Source organism: Amblyomma maculatum, chromosome 7, assembly GCF_055883805.1.
Source record: "Amblyomma maculatum isolate TAMU_Amacu chromosome 7, ASM5588380v1, whole genome shotgun sequence".
Taxonomy (NCBI): Eukaryota; Metazoa; Arthropoda; class Arachnida; order Ixodida; family Ixodidae; genus Amblyomma; species Amblyomma maculatum.
In genome coordinates, this window is record NC_139350.1 from 126,571,245 (window position 1) to 126,590,769 (window position 19,525).

Genomic DNA, 19,525 nt, shown 5'->3' on the forward strand with positions numbered 1-19,525 from the left:
CCCCTAGGTTTCCAATTTGAAATGGCGGCCGAGCTAAGATATCCAAGGGCTGTTCAATTTCAATAAGGATTAGCTGGGGTTTAGCTTTGTTAAACCTGGATGAAAGCGGAAGCTTCTTTTACCTGGCGCCTGTGGCCGAAATATGGCGGACACCTAATCTCCGCCTTTAAGCGCATGACTCGACAGCGTAGGCTAGTCTACCAGCGCACATGTAAGGCCCAGCTTTAACCAAGCCGTATCAATGTGTCTGCGTAGCCTAGGGGTAACGTGAATGCAACAGTCTTGGCAGGCTGAGTCTGGCATCACCCTCCCATATGAAAGGAGAGGCCAAGGTGTCAGCTCCGGCCAAATGTAACGTCAGGCGCCTTATGTCAAGTAAGTGCGCGGCCATTTCAGCTGCCAGCTACCGCCTGCTACTGTCCCTACCGACGCTATACTTACACTGAGGCTGAAGGCTTGCGCTGGCTGGCGTGTTGAAGCTTCCGCTTCAATATTACAATGAACTGAAATTAGAAGCCAGTTGTTCTTTACAGTTTTCGCCCAGGGTAAAAAAAAAACACAAAACCAACTTGTGTGGCACTTCAGACTACTAAAGTGCGATAAGGCGAAAACCTTTGTTTGGAACTTCAATGATTCCTGGTTTTACTGCGTCTGCTTCTGCAGGCTGTGTGGCGCGGAATTCGAGGGAGCGTTAAGTGAAAGGCGCTGCATGGACGCCAGGATTGGTATGACGAGATAGCGTAAGCTACCAGCCAACAATAACAAAGCGCCGCTTTAACCGAGCCAAATGAACGTGCCTACATAGTCTAGGGATGACGTGACTGTAAAAGGTCCTGGCAGGCTGTTTCTGATATCACCCTCCGATATGAAAGGAGAGGGCCGAGTTGACAGTGCCTGACAAACGTAACGTCAGGAAGCCCTATGCTCGGTTAGTACTCGGCGATGTCAGCTGCCAGATACCGCCTCCCACGTAACGAAAGCGTATTCTGGCTTACGCTCTAGAGCTTTCCCTTTTGGGGTTCGCGGGCCCAGGTTGGCCCACCTTGACCTATGATGGCCGTCATCTTGGGTGACGTCCCGTGACCTAGGGTGGCCACAAAGTGTAACGCCTTTTGCAAACGGCAGTATGAGCCATTGAATGCTTTCGCCTTAATAAATATTGTTGTCACTCTTGCTAGCTGACTGTCCTTTTAACTTTTAAGGCTGCAGCACTAAATCCCTCTTCTGTCGTCATCAGCTTTGTGAGAGAATAATCGAGAGCATGTAACTTGTAGGGGTTGTCAGATGACAAGGCGAGGCATTGACTGGTCGGCAGGTTGAATCCATGCATGACGAGAGCTCACAAGAAAGCGAAGTGCACAAGAGCTACCAGCTAGGAATTGTTCTTACGAGATGAATGGGCGAGATGGGGGTCGGACCTCCAGGAAATTTAGATCCCAAGTGAGACACTTTTAGGCCGCACAGGTGCATTCATACGAAATGGTTAAAGCGAGACTTGATACGCGTGTCGGGTGGGCTTTCAACTAATGTGTTAGCTGACGTCTGCATGCTGACGGCTTCGGGTGATGTAATAAACGCGCCAGTTAGGAGTTTAGTGGTCAGAGAAGTAGAGCAGTGCATGTACACGGACGGGAATCCGTCAGGGTAGCCGCCGGCCGAATTCATGAAGTATGAGGCTTCGTGCCCGTGAAGGCGGAGTACAAGATAACCCCATTTTTTTTTCTACCTTAACGCAGTGTACGGTATGACAGAGTTGACGAGTTGCATTGCATATTCGACGCCTGAAATGAACGACTTCAGGAGTGTTGGAAAACCGGGACCTTTTGTGGAAATGAAAGTAAGTGCTCTTTTCTAATAAACAAAATCACGAATAGATGACTCCACCTGCTCCTTTCTTCCATATATCCACGATAATAATGTTACGGATAAGAAGCGAAGTATCGAAAAAACGACAATGCTTATAGCTTTGAACTTTGCCTTTTATTATTACCGTAAAATGTACTGAAAATTGTGTCGTGAGTTCGCAAATGTAGATATACAGATGAAAATAGGTGTGAATGTTCTCTCTTACGGTAGGCAAACAAGATTAAATATATGTTCTTGGTGAGAGTATTTGGAGCAGTTCTAACAAGGCTTATTTCTGACCACCTAATTTAAGCAAACTCTACAATTCAATATTTACCTGTGCTCGTCACCCTGCTTTATGGTTTTCTTAAGAAATTCCTCAAAGCTACAACTCTTTAGGACAAACCTCGCGTCCTGATTGGACGGCCTTCATGTTGATGCATTTCTTACTAGAGAAAAATGTGCAACGGTGCTCAAAAGATAGACAGCGTGAGATTAAACACATTATATTCAGTCTATATTATGTACATTCTAAAGATTAAGAACATCCTTGTGAACAACACGAACTTTCGAAAGTTCTCCTTCGACGGCATTGCGTTCGTGTGTTCTTGGGGCTCAATCGAGTTGCCAGAGAAACAGTAATGGGAGTGAAAGATTGGGGAGAAAAGTGAACAAAACACTTTGGGTATGATCTCAGACGGCGGCGCCAGCTGTACCTCTTTGTGAAGGCTGTTAAGTAAACGAAGGTTCTCAGCTCTAAGGTTATCTTCACAGTGAATCTGTTACTGGGAATGCTTCAATGGGTTAATGACCTCGAAGGACCGAAAGGATTCCCGGATATTCATTTATGCCGCAATCCACTGTGGTAAGTTCATGAATAAAATACTACTCACATTTCTCAGGCTGACGATTAGTTCTGAAGTTGCTTTGTAGTAGAATAAATTCATGACCGGTTGGATTAGTATGTTTGGATAGAGGAAGGTTAGGTAGTGACTTGGTGTGTGCGTGGTGGTTATTGAATCTGATTCTAAAAGGAGTGTGGCTTTGACCTATGTATTGCACCTGGCAGTAGCCACACTCCAGTAGGTATACAATGTTGCCCGAGTAGCCGTTAAGGTTTTATTTAATCTCGTGTTTGAAAGCGGAATGTGTGCTGTTAGCTGTTTTGTTGTCTGCATGTGTTCGCACAACTAGCATCGGCTTTTGCCGCGAAGTAGGCAGCCTGCGGGAGGTGGTTTATTTACTTTAGTGTGGATTATGAAATTGTGTATAATTTTTGGCCATCTGTGGGTTACCCGTGGATGATTTGGGAAAGTTTTTGGAGAGTCGGTCACTCTGCTCAGTAATATCAAAGTGTTTCTTCGAAGTTTTTTGATGTTAGGGCGTTATTTGTGACGGTTAAAATCAAGTTTGAGGGATGAGCATTCGCAGGCGCAAATTGACGTTTCCTGACAATATTCTCGCGACTTAGTTTGGTTGCCTTATAAATAGCGTCGTTACTGATAGGAGTCGAATAGTGTTGGTTCCTAAGGACCGTCCGCAGGCGCTTGGCGTTTTCTTCTAAGTCCTCGGGGCGTGAGAAAATGCGCTTAAATCTAAGGGCCCGCGAGTAGGGGATAGATGCTTTACAGTTTCGTGGATGGGAGCTCTTAAAATGAAAGTATTGATGTCTGTCAGTGGGTTTTTTGTAGACGCTAGTCAGTAGTATGCCCCTTCTATTTGGATCGTGAGGTCCAGAAAGTTTATTTGGTGCGCGGTGTAGGTGTGTGCGAAAGATATAGCCAGACACCCTACATTACTCTATACTAATGTTTCAATGCAATATTAGAAAAATGTAAAAAAAAAAAAACATGATTTAAATTCAAAGCAATAAACTGAGATCACGCTTGCTATACATTCGGTCTGCCTTCAATTACACGAAACCAGCATCGTCCGCAAAATGATAATTTACGATGAGAGCTGCATTTTCAGCTTTTAGTCTCAGATACATCTACAAACATCTCCGTGCTCCTGATATTTTTTATCTTTTCTTGCTTTGCTCAGGTGGTGGAAGAGTGTACCCGGAGAGCTTTGGGACCTCACGAACATGGAGAAATTTGCGTGAAGAGCCCAGGCGCCTTCAAAGCGTACCACAATAACCCGAAAGCTACTGCTGAAGCCTATGAGAACGGCTTCGTTCGCACCGGTGGGACATCCTTATGTGTCTGTTTTTGATGTGAGATGATACTGTAATCACCACACGTCTGCCCAGGGGCGCATTGTAAGCAGCCATCTACTGGGTTTCTACAGTACCGCAGTTGCTGCCTAGTGCTTTGTGTACCCGCCTCACATAAGGGAGGTGTGATGTTCGATCTCCAGAGGCGCCAAGTGCCCACCGGTGATTGAATGGGCTCGCTCTTTCTCCTCGCCTGGCGCTCAGCCTAAGTGCGGTGAACTATTCGAGAAATCGGACGGTCACCCTACCTCGACTAAAGGAAGATACATGGCGCTCTTTCTCCAAACTTGCCCTTACACCTTGAAAACCCATCATCATCAACAAAAAATTCCTCGAGTGTTTTCTTATAAAGGAACGCCAGCGGTAGTTTTTGTACGGCACCAGCGGTGGAACGTCGGTGTTGCGTGGAGTTGTTTCGACTGTGTTCAACTGCTTTCTAGTCAAGATTCTATGAAGCATTGTTGACGACAAATTGCTTCTACTTCACAACGTCGTCGAGGAGTACGTAGTTAAAAAAAATACCTTGTATGCGCTTAGATCTGTCTTAAGTGAGTTAAGGCCTTTCCTGCGACTCTTCGCACTGATTTCTTCTTCTTATTCTTTTTCGTCTTATTTCTTGTTATTATTTTTTTATCTTCTTTCTCTGTTTCTTTCCTCTTTTGTTTAATTTTTACTCTCAGTGTTTTCTTTTGGTTGCTTTTTTTTTCTTTTTTACTGTTTTTACTTTTTATCGTGTACTAGGGGTTTTCTTTTACTCTTGATTGACTGTTTTCGGTGTTGTATCGCAAATACAAGGCCTGACATCTAAGTTTTGCAACAAGTTTGCCTGCTTAGCACAATTTTGACGTATTTTGCACAATTTAAACATCCTCGGCTGTTGTGACGTCTCTACATTACATTGACGCCCGTGGTTGTTCGATGTGTAACTGATGTTTTCTTGTTCTAATTCATAGGCTAATTTTTTTCACATAAAAAAAATCTTTGCCATAGAGACATTTTTGCGCCCTCTGCCTCTTACAACTGTTCTTTTGCTCATGAATCACGTTACTTTTCCATAGAGATGGCGTGATACTCTCTGCGGTGCTTAAAAATGGATATAAATGAAGTGGCTGAGATTATAAGAAAGGTGCTGCAGTTACCTCAATCTCGACCAGAATCTCAACCGCGCAATCAGGATTGGATAAACGAAGAAGCGAACACGGGCAACGAAGCTGCATAGTTGAGGGCACCGGATTAATTTTCACTGCCCGAGCTTCTTCGCTATAATGTCACATCGCACCGTAGTTAGGCGCATTTATCATATCGGCTGAATATAAACTGGGCTACTGCTGACAAAATTTCAACCCGTTTTGATTGGTGAAGTGTGAAAGAAAATGGCATGTAAGGACTTTCAACACGTGGTAATGTTTTGCCGAAAGCCTTAAATGGCAACTTGTGTGAACGTAAGCTCCAGGCGACGACGTAAGAAGCACGATGCTCGGAGAAAATACTTCTACGCTTTTTGGTGCCCCTCTATCTGGCGCTCCAACAGTCTCCCTTCCTGGAAACACGAATGCGGACACCGGGCAATGAGTTTCCAAGTGCTTTCGCATTCACTGCTACACATCTGAAAGGAGTCGGGAAGCTCCTGTATAATGCTAGTTACTGCGACATAAAGGCTGATGAAAGTGACCTCTCCTTGAATTTTGCGGATGCTCTCATCCTCGTTTAAATTAGACTTAAAAATAGAGTGTGTTGATCAAACCTCTGAGCAAGCAAAATGATGTCTAATGAAGCCATTACGGCGGCCGTTAAGACAGCTAACCAGAGCTCGGTGTTTATTCGGAAGCAGTTACAAAGAGCCTCATTCCCGACGTTCACAATCTGAGTTTTTGTTAGAGGTTGTGAAATTGAACTACCCGGTATATATAGAATGCGACAAAAAATTCCATCTGGTGTTTGCACTACTGATGTCTTTCTGCTGCAGGTGACTTGGGCTACTACAATCCTGACGGCTGCTTCTTCTTGTGCGGGCGGCTGAAAGAACTCATCAAGTGCATGGACCAACAGGTGGCCCCCGCCGAGTTGGAAGAGCTGCTCTCCTCCGACCCTCAAGTGCGCCATGTGGTTGTCATCGGAGTGCCGCACCCCAAGTACGGAGAGGCAGCACGTGCCTACGTGGTGCCCAAGCGACCCATCCGACCGGGAAGCATCGAAGAACAGACCGAGGCAAAGAGACTGCAGGAACTCGTGGCTGGTAGGAATTGTGCTGAACGACGTTTGCATAGGTGGCGTTAGTTAGAACTGCAGAAACACTATTTTCGGCAGAAAAGTGCGCTTAGAAGCTTGGCCGTAAAGTCGGAACGCACATGCAATGGCATCACGGAAATTTACTTGGACCTCAGCTGATGCGTGCTTAATATGAGGCTCCAGCATTGACACATAGCATTCTCAGTTCTTTGCCTGAGTCTTCTGAACATTTACCAGTGATAGATGGGTATCGACAAAACTTTCCGCAGAAAAACACCACTTCGTCCTTTGGGCATCTCTGCTGTCGTTTCGTCTGATCAGTTTCTTTATTTTGCCATGAAGCCTTACTCAAGGGCCGTGTATTAACGCGGGCATACCGGTAACTAAGATATCTCGCTTGGCTTAATGGTTGTGTTGTGCCAGTATTTCATGCTATGGAGCCAATTCCGCACATTTATCTGGTTTTAATACATTGTACTAGTATGCAGCCTCTGCGTTGTATTTCTGGCAATCGAAAACACCTAAGCACGAACACAGGCTTATGCATTTGTAACGAATGACTTGATGAATGCCAGTTTACCATTCAAAATATATTGTGAAGAAAAATGAGGCTGCCACTTGGATAACATTTTGCCCAATCATATCAAAAGCGAAAAGATCTATTTCTCATGCAGGTGTGCAAAAGGCACCACTGCCACGTGCACCCTAAGAGCTGTGGCAGTGCGGCTGGAGGGCCGCTCTGTGCATCGCATCATGTGCTTCGCTATATCACCATTGTTTCCAGCCCTCAGTTCTTAACGACACATGGTTAGGTTTTACAGGGTAGATAAATTCATCTGATCGCCCCCATATGGTGTTAAAGGCACACAGAGTACGCCGCACAGTCCTAAGCGTGACACTATACTTTTGAAGGTCCGTTTAGTAACTGTCAAGTGCTGGCGTAAAATGTTGCGAAGGTCACAGTCAGCGTTATCTTCGCTCTACTCCGCGAAGCTGTCTTTATAACTTTCTCCTTAAAAGATAGTTACTTGCTAAGTATTTACTAATACCGAGTACAAAAAGGTACACAGAAACAAAATTTAAGGTTTCATTATGCTTTTTCCTCTACGACTATATGCTAGTTTTTCTGTTTCGTTTTCGGATAAATGGTGAGTCGGGCCTGTGAGATAGGGTTTTGTTGGACGCTCTCTGTCGTCGTCTTTCTGTGCCACTTGTCAAATAATAATACTTTCTGCCTTTTGTGAGGATGTGGGGGAACAATTGGAAGCTTTAACACCCTATTCTGTATTCCAAGTCTTCGATTTTTGCGCAATCATTCCTCGATTATTTAACATTCTGCCACATTCGCGAAAACATTTATTTTCTGGGACATATCAGCGGAGATGGACGACTTCCTTGCGCATCCACATTTGTCTAGGCGCAAATATGCTAGAACTTTTCCAGATATATGCCGCCATATCGTCATTATATTACTAAGTATTTTCCGCTAAAGAAAAATACACTGACTAGAGATTGCATTGATGTGGAATTGGCAATAACAGCCAGGCCCGCTCTGAGGTTGTAGCGGATCACGCGGTAGTGCTCCGACCGTTAGTTTACAATAATTCTGAAAGCAAAACTGTTGGCTCATAGCGGGAAAAATCTAAAGTTAGCATAAAATTAAAGAGCACTACAGAATCTACATTGGAGTAATGCGAAAGCGCGGATGCTGCATTTGGTTGCTTGTGGTTGCTTCTACTGTTGCTTAATTCACTTCTTGTTCACCCATTTTATTCTTTGGTGCTTTCAAATTGCACGTCAATCCCTTCCTATGCATTTTTTCGGCTCTACTTCCGGTTGCGTGACGTCATCATCCTTGGCATCACAATAATTCACTTCTTGTTTCCCCATTTTAGTCTTTGGTACTTTAAAATTTTACTCCTATGCCTTCCTATGCTCTTTTGCGGCACTATTTCCGGTTGCATAATGGTACATCCTTGACGTCGCCCTAATTGAGTGCCTTAACTACTTTAGTCTTTGGTACTTTCAAACTGCGCGCCAATTTCTTCCTATGCCTTTTTTTGGCCCGACTTCAGGTTGCGTGACGTCACCTTAATTGACTGATTTAATTACCGATTATAGTATTTGATACATACAAATGTGGCGCCAAACCATTGGCTAATGAGACATTTCCGCCTTAAATTTTAAATTTTTTGCCTCTAATTAATTGCATAAATACCTTATTGGCCTAAATAGTTTTTCGGACACAATATTACGTCACCTTATATCGATAGACACCACTCATTAACCTCTACCATTTCTCAATTACTCAAAACTGCTGCGGACACCTTTTATATTGCTTGCCTGTAATTAATTACTTAATAAACCTTTTGGTATAATTATTTTTTGGGCAGCCACATTACGTCACCCTATATCGATTGACACCCCACTCATTAACCTGTACTACTTCTCAATTACTCACAACTGCTGCGGACACGATTTTGCGGACGGGGTCTGCTGACGCGGCCAGCGGACGCGGTTTGCGTACAGAAATCTGTGAACATAGTGAAGTAATGCTTTCACATTAAAATTACTATAATTAAATGTCACTCTACTAAAAAATATGGAGAGCGTTCAACCTTTGCAATGTCCTATTCCACTCTGGTTTCTCACAGAACACACGCGGATATCACAGATTTCGTCAATGCAAACAGGATATCATGCTCGTACTCCCCAGGCTTAATGCTTTAGGTTGAAAAGTACCGAAGCTGACTTTTCTAGAGTTTAATAATTTCGTTCAAGTGCGCAACGCGTAATATAAAACGGACTCATAGGCAGACAGGGGCAGAGGAAGATTTATGTAGCTTACTAAATGGAACGCGGTACATTGGTGGTCCTTATTAACTAACGGCAGCCGAAATGAATGATGTAGCGGGCGGCATGTCATCCTAAAAGAATGCGTAACTAGTGAGAGTTCGTGAGTACGTGCACAGTAAAAATAAAGTATAAGCCCTGACCACGCTCGTATTAAGCCGTGCAGAACGACTGCGAGATGCATAATTCTACCCTTTGTCTTGTTTCAATATGTGGCTTGTTCCGCGCGAGATGACAGATAATTGTGTATAGGAGGACGAGAAAAAAACAGCTTATGAATAAAATTTTCTTTTAAGTTTCACAAGAAAGCTACGACAGGAAGTGCAAGACATTTTATTTGTAAAAGAGTGAAAAAAATAATCTACATTATCTAATAAAAATAGGGGCTTAAAATGCAAACAGTCCGAACGCAGGGAAACGCGTATTCCCTTTGTTGAAGGGAGGGAAAGGCTATCACGTGAAAAAAAAAGCGGCAGACTTGTTTCGATCGTCACTTACAACGTTTCAAGATTGAGATAATGCAAAAACGAGCTACAAGTGCAAGAAACAGATTATAATAGGCCGTTGATTGCCGCAAAAAGTGGTGCCGCTGCATGCCGCCAATTCAAACTGTCCTGGCATATAGTCAGCGCATTTCTGGCACAACTTCATAAGTATAGCGCTAGTATGCGTCAAAATATTGGATCACTGGTTCTCACGGGATAAAGCACCCTATTTCTTGTGGCTTTGTGTCGAGAATATTGGACCAATACCCTATACCTGAGAATCAGGAGGCATAAACTCAACTTTTACTTTCTAACAACTGCTTCGGTGACCTCACCGTCCATCAGCTTGCTACGCATTCTTCTAGTGAACGAAAAATACATTCGCCACGTTTGCAATGCGTCTACTGATCTCACAGCGTTCAACGTGTTAACAACACTGTAAAACAGTGCGTACACAAAGCAAATAAAAATGCCGACCGAGCATCAGAAATAAAAAAACCTTCACAATTTGCATGTCCTTGCCATTCCGCACAAAACGTTTACTACGGTATGATCATCATCAGTACCATTATATTGAGGGATTTTATATGTGATAGAAAGTGGACTAGGTGGATAAAGAAGGTTTTCATGCTTTAGTTCTGCGCATGGATAAAAAACGTGATGCAATATAAAAAGGAAAATATGAATCTAATCTAGATAAGCAAACTAATAATCTACATTTAAAAATCACCCAAGCCGTGGTGCAGTAACTTGAAACATCCGTGCTCTTAGAGTAAAGGAACCCTAGAAGTTTAAAATGAATTCCGACGGGAACAATCGGCTCACAGTATCAAACGAAGATATTAGCATTAGAAGCAAACATATATATAAGCTCTCCGTAATTTTTACATTCAAATAAACTATGACCACTGCACGCCTTCTTTGGCACCGTTCTGAGTACCTCTACAGAACTTTTAATAACCATCAGCTTCTCCTATTTCAGGACATTTTGCTGTTTACAAGCACCTGCACGCCGGTGTCGAGTTCTTGGAAAGCATTCCCTGCTCGTCGATCGGCAAAATACTTCGCAACTCTCTACAGGAGGCCTACGCACAGTTATACTGCAAAGCGTTGAAAAGAGATGACGGGGAGTCACGACAGCACTGAAGCTAGCCGTGCATTGCTCTTCTCACGGCGCAGTTCTCTCAGTTCTCTTAACCAGAGGAGGGGCATACATCCTTTGCCAGAAGTTCATACCCCACCGTATTTGCTTGGAAGCCACTTATTGGAAGTGTGTAGTAGCATCCATGGATTTTATACAATTTGCTTTGAGTGATGTTCAAAGCGCTGCTGCTTAATAAGCCACACCCGGGCCCATAATGAAACCGCTTTTGGTTTGTGCTTTGAGAAGGGATATGTTTGCGGTACAAGGCAGCGCACTACATTTTCGAGAGAAATGTAGTGCCTTTTTTGACAAGAATTTGTGGTGAACGAAAAGAAATCATAATTACCAGTACAATAAATGCCATTCTGAAGCAAGATTTTTTAAATGCGGGTTCAATATCATTGTGAGACTACTTTCAGGTTGGACTAATTTTACGTTTCAAACAATGTGCATGAAGAATACCTGAGGTCGAGGTTGCTGGCTGAGCGGAAGAACAACGCGAGGTTAAAGTGAAATGTGCCGAAGTAGCAGCAACACAATGATAAGCGCTTTGATATACAATGTGAGCTAGGTGGTCGCTAGTGCACTTGATCATAGCTAAGGTAGGACCTTAATTTTGTTTTTTCGCTCCTCGCACACACCGAGAATTTTGGATAGCATTCATGCCAGGTGGGTACCTTAAGTGTTTTGAAATCAAATGGTATAATAAAAAGTAGAAACCTAGAGCACTGCAGCAACTGCATTCAGGTGCCGGTCAGACGCACTTGTTTTACTGTACTTACATATAGCTTTGTCCTTAAATCCTCTCGGACGAATGAGGCCTCCATTCAATTTTAACATGCGCTGTAATTCACCCTAACAGTTCACAGCATCTATTGGCAGCTCATTTTATAATGACATAACGCGGTTTGTACGGAGAATGAAGCTATGCGTGTTCTATTTCAGTCTTATTAAATCTTTTCTCTACTTACTACAGCTATGTCCAAATAGCGAGCACTGGACGTGAGCCGAGATCCAAAAAGCATAACTAAAATAATGACGACAAGCTCTATTTCTCGCTCCTTTTACATGTAATACGTCGCATTTCGTGTCTTTTAAAAATAAGCAAGCAACACTGCACTAAAATTGGAAGCTCTAGATTGCTTTAAATATGTTACCATATTGCCAGGAAACAAACCCCGCAGTGATGCAAAAGTTAATTTGAAGTTGCCTGCGAGGGTACGTATCCTTTAATCGCGCAATGCCGCATCCGCCAGCTGATAAAGCTCGAGATATGACTTACATTGTTTATAGTATACAGTCTCGCGACTCGATCCGACAAACGTTCGACGCGAACCACTAATGTAACATGCTAAGCTATAGTCTGTCCTGTTCTTTTTTCTGTTACTTCATTTTCGTCCGATGCTTCATTGACGCTGCCGAGTGCCAGGCTCTGGTCCTGGCGCCTACCCGCCAAGCTGGTAAATATGACTCTTTCCTCGGGAAGTCCATTGCTGGGAATTCTAGCGACAACCAGCTATGACATTTTACTGTGATGAAGCCAGTTGCATCCTCCGGCACTATCAAAATCGAAGAAACGTCCGCCAATGCATCTGTGCGATTCCCCGCCATTACAGCCAGTCCAGCTGCTTCGCGAGGCAGCAGACGCACGTGCTGCTGATTGCCCACCTAGCCGCTCATAGAGACCTCAGTTGACGACATAACCGAAAAAGATTCATTTGAATATAAGGGAGAGCAATATGTGTGCGGGTTCCCTATTCGGGAAGGAAGCGGCTGCAGCTGAACGTTTTAGTAGGGCCCTTTGGGCTTCGAGTGAAAAGTTAGACAGGGCAGCCTCACATCCCTCACTATTTGGCACAGCGTTTGGTTAATCAGGTAGATTGCATGGGCACGCCCACATCATGTGGGGAGGCGTGCCGTTTCTTCTTTCAAATCACATTTGGTAGCGCAAGACCCAAGGTATATTATGTTTAAAGAGGTAGTTGAGTTTTATGTTCCCATCTCTTCGCGTCGCCATGCGATCTCCGCTTTGGAAAGTTCGTTGGCTAAGAAAGGAATTTATACGACAGAGTCTGCACTTTTGCAGCCTCTCTGTGTATGTTGACATGGTGCGGGGGAAGAGTGGGGTGAATGATAAAGAGGCGAGTCTGCAGAGAGGAGAGGATGGGAAATGTCATGGTTGCACTCATTATATGCCACGCCTTGGTGTCCCAGTGTCCAGACGAGGCATGTTTGTGCGTTGGTGTGAGGATGGCCTTGCAGTACACGGGATTTCCATGCTGTGGGGTGGTTAATTAGCCCCATAATAAAATCGTGCAATGCTGTCATGTAATCTGGGATTACATGCATGCGGCATGCGTAGCGGACAAAGTAATGGCCACGTTCTCCGCCATTTCTATATTATATTGCCAGATGGTGAAGGGAGGAGAGGATTGGTTGCGGACGAATCTGGCTGCTGAGATGGTATATCTTGCAGCATATATCTGCGGTATATTAGGTGGGTTAATGTCCATGGCAAAGGTCTGGCCCTTGATAGTAGTCGCCAGGAGATTTATTTGGGTGGCCGATTGGGCGGTGTATGGTGTATTATGCACCCCAATTGCTACACACACATTGTAGACAAAATTATGCGCTGCTGAACACTCTCAGGATTCGTATACAGACAACATTAATACCAAAGAAAGTAGCAGGGGGGGCAGCGGCCGATGTAGCTCAGTTGGAAGAGCATCGGACGCGATATTCGGAGGTTGTGGGTTCGGTTCCCACCATCGGCACATTGTTTTTTCTTCTACTTTGTGTTTAATTACCTTTCCCCTAAACAGATTGCACTACTAATTTATGTGATTATCAATGTAAAAATAAAAAAAGACAAAGTATATTCCCCAATGCTTTCCTTGGCCTCGCCTCTTTCCTTCACACACACACACACACACACACACACACACACACACACACACACACACACACACACACACACACACACACACACACACACACACACACACACACACACACACACACACACACACACACACACACACACACACACACACACACACACACACACACACACACACACACACACACACACACACACACACACACACACACACACACACACACACACACGCACGCACGCACGCACGCACGCGCACACACACACACACACACACGCACGCACGCACACACACACACACACACACACACACACACACACACACACACACACACACACACACACACACACACACATACTGCAACTGCAATCTGCCGTAAGCTGTTGCAAATATAGGCTGTATTACATATTCCTCTTCAATATTATAGCTTGCACCAGGCGCTGGTGCCTTGTTCGAGCATACCCTTGTTATTAGTTGTGACCCTGGCTATCATTCGCGCTACATGCAGCCTGACGTTTTTGAAATTTCATCCCCTATCATTGATGAGAAGCCTTAGGAACCTGTTGGTATGCCAGTGTGAGTAAGCGAGGTGGTCGCAGTTAGTGACAGGCTTGCAGAATATTTGCCGCCTCTTGAAACCGGTTTTCTATTTCATCGGTGGAATAGGTGATGGTCCACATGATGATGCCATCCACATAAAAGCGTACCGCAGATGCGTGAGCTGATTATACTGGACTAAATGCCTTCATTATTAGCTAGTTAGATTGAAGAGATAGTGATTAGAACAAGAGTGACAAGACAATGCCTTGTGGCGTGCCGCGTGTACCAAGTTGTATTTCGCTTGGGTGTTTTAGACCGCGATCGGCAGAGCCCATGCGGCCGCGAAGGAAGTTTGTTGCACACGCAGAGATTCTGGCGACGCTTTTGTTGTGGCTTATGTTTTCTTGTTTACAGTGGGGCATAACATTATCAAACATCCCTTTAGGTCAATAGCGACATTGCCATGAAGAAAGGAGTGTTTGGGGTGTTATTGTTTCTTTAATTAAGAGGAGCATATTGTTTAGGCCGCCCCAGAATCAGAATATGGTGTGAGGGTATAAGTGATTATCTTCAGGTGCACGGGGATATGGAGCGGGGAGCAAAGATATCTGTTGCACGTGAGTGATGTGTGCCTCTTTTTCCATCACGTCGCCATCCTCTAAGCACTTCACCTTGCCGCTTCGCAGCTACGAAGCAGCCGCGCGTGGAAGGCCTCAGGCATTACAGCGCGTTGCACAATTAGAGGCGTGATGTAGAGCTTCTCCCAGCTAAACCGTGTAATCCTCGCAGTTCAAGTTTTGCACAGAAGGGGCATTTTGGCACTAGTATTTTTAATACATAATTTGTTTGGGGTACTTGCCTGATTCGATCAAAAGAAGTCAGATGTTCCTACCTTATGCGGCGGCGACGACGCCAGACTTGCCGCTGCCCCAGCGATGGTACTTGTGGCGCCACGTCATTCTGCGTACAACATTTCTTTAGCAGGAAAAGAGGGGGTTTGAGTTGTTGTAAGCAGCACGATGGCGTCGTCGCCGCCGCATAAGATGGGAACATCTGACTTCTTTTGGTCAAATCAGGCAAGTACGCCAAACAAATTTGGTAATAAAAATACTAGCAACAAAATACCATTTCTGTGCAAAATTTGAACATCGAGGGTTCCGCGGTTTAGTTCGGAAAAACATCCTACATCGCGCCTCTTATTGTGCAACACGCTATATATCGAAGCATAGACAGCAATCTTTGCAGGTGGGGTTGCTTTATGGTGATACGACAAAGACTTTCACATGCCAAACCGCATGAAGACGTCACAACCATCACGCCGATGCTGCCTACAAATAAAACTTTGACAACGACCTCACCCGATTTCAAGCTGACAGTGTGGCGCACCCTAATCGCAATGATATCGCCAAGCCCAAATCGCAATGACAGCACACGAAGAAGCCCAGATCGGACTCGAGGTCAACGCGCAATGGGAGGGCAAAAACAACCGGCCTCGAAGTCGCTGTCGAAGGTCGCATGGGTACTGCCTTGATGGACACCGACCCCACTAGCCTTTCATTAGTGCTTAGTTAAGACGAAATTGGCCACTTGGGAGACACCCTAAATTCTGCACGGTGGCAGCGTACGCTTCCAAACCGGAGAACTCAAAAAGCTACGATGAACGGACATACTTATCCGGCCAGCATTTTGGCAATTCTTTCGCGGTCTTCCTGTGAAGTAATCATCGGCCTGGACTTCCTATTTGAACATCAAACATTCATCTACCTTTGATCGAAACATGCTTCAGCAGGATGAAGTCATTGCCTTTGGGACAACCCTCGAACATCACGCTGTTTCGAATGTCCTTGTTGACGAAGTGAGATTTCCAATCTTCAGGCTAAGGTCATGCTTTCCGTATGGGCCTCATTATCTCGACATTAAGAAATAGAGATAAGTATTTCTTTCAAGCACCAACCGCCAGCATAACAGTAGAGAATATTCTACTCACTCAACTTTCCTGCAAGCTTTACAAAGAGACTTTGTGGCCGGACATCTGCTTAAATAAAAATTTAGGCTGTTTATTCGACTGTTCGTGCATTAGGCTGTAGCCGTTAACACACCAGGGTGGCCAAATACTGTTCTGGTGAGGGAGTGCGTTTCGGAATTCGTCACGGGGATCAGTTCGCACCTCTGTCATATTTATGTGGTTACAACCGCCAAGACATTTTTTACCTGGCGAAGAATCGTGCGACATCGAGATCCGAACCACTGCCTTCTTGCTGGCTAGGCGACCTTCTACCACTACTAGTTATCACAAAAATAGTATTATCTTGGCGCCTACACCTTCTGAACCCATTCAGCAGTTCTCCCAGTACATTACTATTGTCTATCCATGCCTGAAATTTTAATTTCCCTGCCTGCATTACCAGCCTGTACGTATACCTGACGTTATCGTGATCATTCTAAATGATTTATTGTTGTGGCTAGCCCCATTTTTTGCAGAATAAATTGATCTCTGTAACCAAGCCCCTTAATTAGCTCCATTAGAATTCCTTTTATTCATACGGTATTAAAGAGTACTGAACAAGGGTAGAGGGCGATCCCTCAGTTCGCAGGCCGAGCCAATGTTTTGACAATTGGTTTGGTTTGGTTTGTTGGGTTTAACTTCCCAAAACAGCTCAGGCTATGAGAGACGCCGTAGTGGAGGACTCCGGAAATTTTGACCACCTGGGGTTCTTTAACGTGCACTGACATCGCACAGCACACGGGCGCCGTGCCTTTTGCCTCCATCGAAAAGCAGCCGCCGAAGCCGGGATTCGATACCGAATCCTTGAGAATAGTAGTTGAGCGCCGTAGCCCCTGTGCTACCCCGGCGCCTTTCTCCAATTGGACTTTGTCTTCGTCTGGCCCAGACGAAGACAAGCCCGCCGAGTACACAAAAAGGACGGGAAGCTGTGGAGTCGTGTGCAGCGGTAAAAAATTAGGCTGATTGCTCAGCTCTGCTATGCATGGATATACGTAGCGAAAAGGTGCTGAAGTTGACTAGCGGCTGCGGAGGCCGCCATAGCACGCCGTTCAGCTTCTTGTCGACGTGTTTTCGCTAGCCGTTCCTGACGTTATTCTGGCGTTTAGGCTGCACGTTTCGCCTTGCCTTCATCTCTCTTCCGCTGCTTAGCAGCAAACTGCTAGGTGACTACCTCGGGATAAGCAGTTAATTTCTCCAGTCATCAGCGCCGTTCGGCAGCAGCTAAACTCTCCTCTGCTTCCAAGTCGAGCGCGTCCGTCTGTTCGTCAACAAGCGCATTATATACAGGCGGCGCATCCTCCCCCCGCATGCGCAATAGTGGGCGACGCAGCTGTCCTAAACACGAATCCGCCCGAAGGACACGTGTCGGAGAGGGGCGCTCGCGCCGGCGGCGGCGGTGACCGGCTGTAACGTAGAGGCGGCGCACCTGCGCTTTGCGAACATCACTTTATTTTAGCACATGCGCATAACTGGCCTCCAAGACTCTCGCGAAACTCGGCTCTACCCCACGTAGTGTAGCTAGCTATTCGCTACACAAATGGGTTCAGATTATCGTCCTGCCTCTGCTCAGTGAGGAATGTACGGGCATCAGGGAATGAAGGCAATAACGCGGCAATATAGTCGTCAAAGTATTTGGCGTTGTAAGTGACAAACGTGAGAGCCAGTCCGCGTCAGGGTGCCGGCACCCGCTCTTGAATGGCCCTCTATAATCAAATGCTTGCAAACGGATTGCCCACCGTGCAAGACGGACAGACGGATCGCGGAGGTTGATCAGCCAACACAGGGAATACACAAAGAGTGCGTTGTTGGGCGAGTCGGTCGGACACATCTTCAAGGTATACTGCCTACACAAAAACAAGGACGGGAAAGGTACACAACAAGCGCAGACTCGAGACGGAAATTCATACGGAAGGAAACCCATCTTAAATGCCTTCAAGCGTCATATCTAGACCCATTAGCAGTTGAGAAATCTGCCTTCTTTTCTATAAATGTTGATTGAACGGTCACTTACACAATAATGCCCACGCTTACCGATGAAAAACGCCTCGGCAAGTTCACGTGCGACTTGGTCTCTGCTTCTCTTTAAAATTTTGTTTTCTTTAGCATAGGTAGGCATGGCTTGTCGCCTGTAGCTTCTAGACAAGCGCCGCAGTGGAAGGCTAAAATCGACCCTGTCTTAGTCCTCAAAAAAAGCTGGTGATCCTTTAAGTGGTCCTTTAAACATCTGCCCGTCTGATCGATCTACGCCCTTCTATAGGTTAGGGGAACCTCGTAAACAACGCCCGTCCGACAACTAACATAAGGGTTGTCATGAAGCTTCACGCAGTCTAGCGTACTTTTCTCTTCGGACATGATAAGCTGGCATAACGAGGCCGATTTGCACCGTGCACCGGCATGTCGTATCTCTTCGCCACATTCTTCAAGTTGTGGGAAAACCTGTGGAGAACTTTATTGCTAAGAACGTAAAGGTAACTAAGGCAGAGCCCCTAGCTTTGAGCTCTGCAAGGACCTTGGATTGGAAAAGCTATCGGGAGCTGTCAACAGTAGCTGAAGAGACTGTTCTTTCCAGTCTTTTTCTAACTTTTAATCTGGTAACGTGTGTAACATGTACTCGTTAGACAAGGAGCAGCCTTACGACAATGGACACCAGTCGGCCTTTATAGCTGAAGCAATGGTGTCGTCATTTGAACGCGTCTGTAAGTTTACACAAAATTATGGTGCCGAAACGTGGGACTAAAATGCTGCAACGTTCCGTAAACATCGAGGCCATCAAGTGTCGGCGAGACAACAAATCCTGAGCCATTACCGCAACGATCCTTGGCGGTGAAACCGCCTTGGACTGAAAGGTTCCAAGAACGAGGCCTAGGAAAGCCACGCCCGGCGCTCTAACACGAAGCCTGGAGACGCCATACCCGAAGCCAACCTTGGCTCTACGAGGACGATCGACACTACAATGATACTGAAATGGATCGGCTGAAGAAGAAACGAGGAGCTCTGAGATCGCAGGTGTCAAAACTGATTTCCTAGTTGGATTTTTTGTTAGAGACGCATGCGGACGAAAAGGCTCTGAACGTACTGTCAGCGAGGCTTAGCGCCCTCAAAATGGAAGCTGCTATTGAGCCTCGTGCCCGATGAAGAAGCCGAGGAGAACTACGCGCGTACAATCGCTTATAACAACAGAATCATCACCTATGCTGCAAAACTCAGCCAGCAAGCCGAAACTCAGCGAGCGACCGCCGGTCCAGGAGTGGGTGCTTCACGGGCCCCCCTCGACTGTAACCGGTTCAAATGTCAGGTTGCCAAAACTTGAGC

At 45.4% G+C, this 19,525-nt stretch overlaps 1 protein-coding gene across 1 annotated transcript in view; it reads left to right on the forward strand.

Moving 5' to 3' along the window:
* The window catches only part of LOC146184687 (uncharacterized), a 69,451-nt gene extending 58,678 nt beyond the window's left edge, over positions 1-10,773 (forward strand). Inside the window, exons 7-10 of the mRNA XM_084608600.1 lie at positions 1,737-1,837; positions 3,889-4,030; positions 6,027-6,296; positions 10,610-10,773. Coding sequence (XP_084464726.1) covers positions 1,737-1,837; positions 3,889-4,030; positions 6,027-6,296; positions 10,610-10,773 — 677 coding nt within the window. The remainder of the gene's footprint in view (positions 1-1,736; positions 1,838-3,888; positions 4,031-6,026; positions 6,297-10,609) is intronic.
* The last annotated feature ends 8,752 nt before the right edge of the window (positions 10,774-19,525 follow it).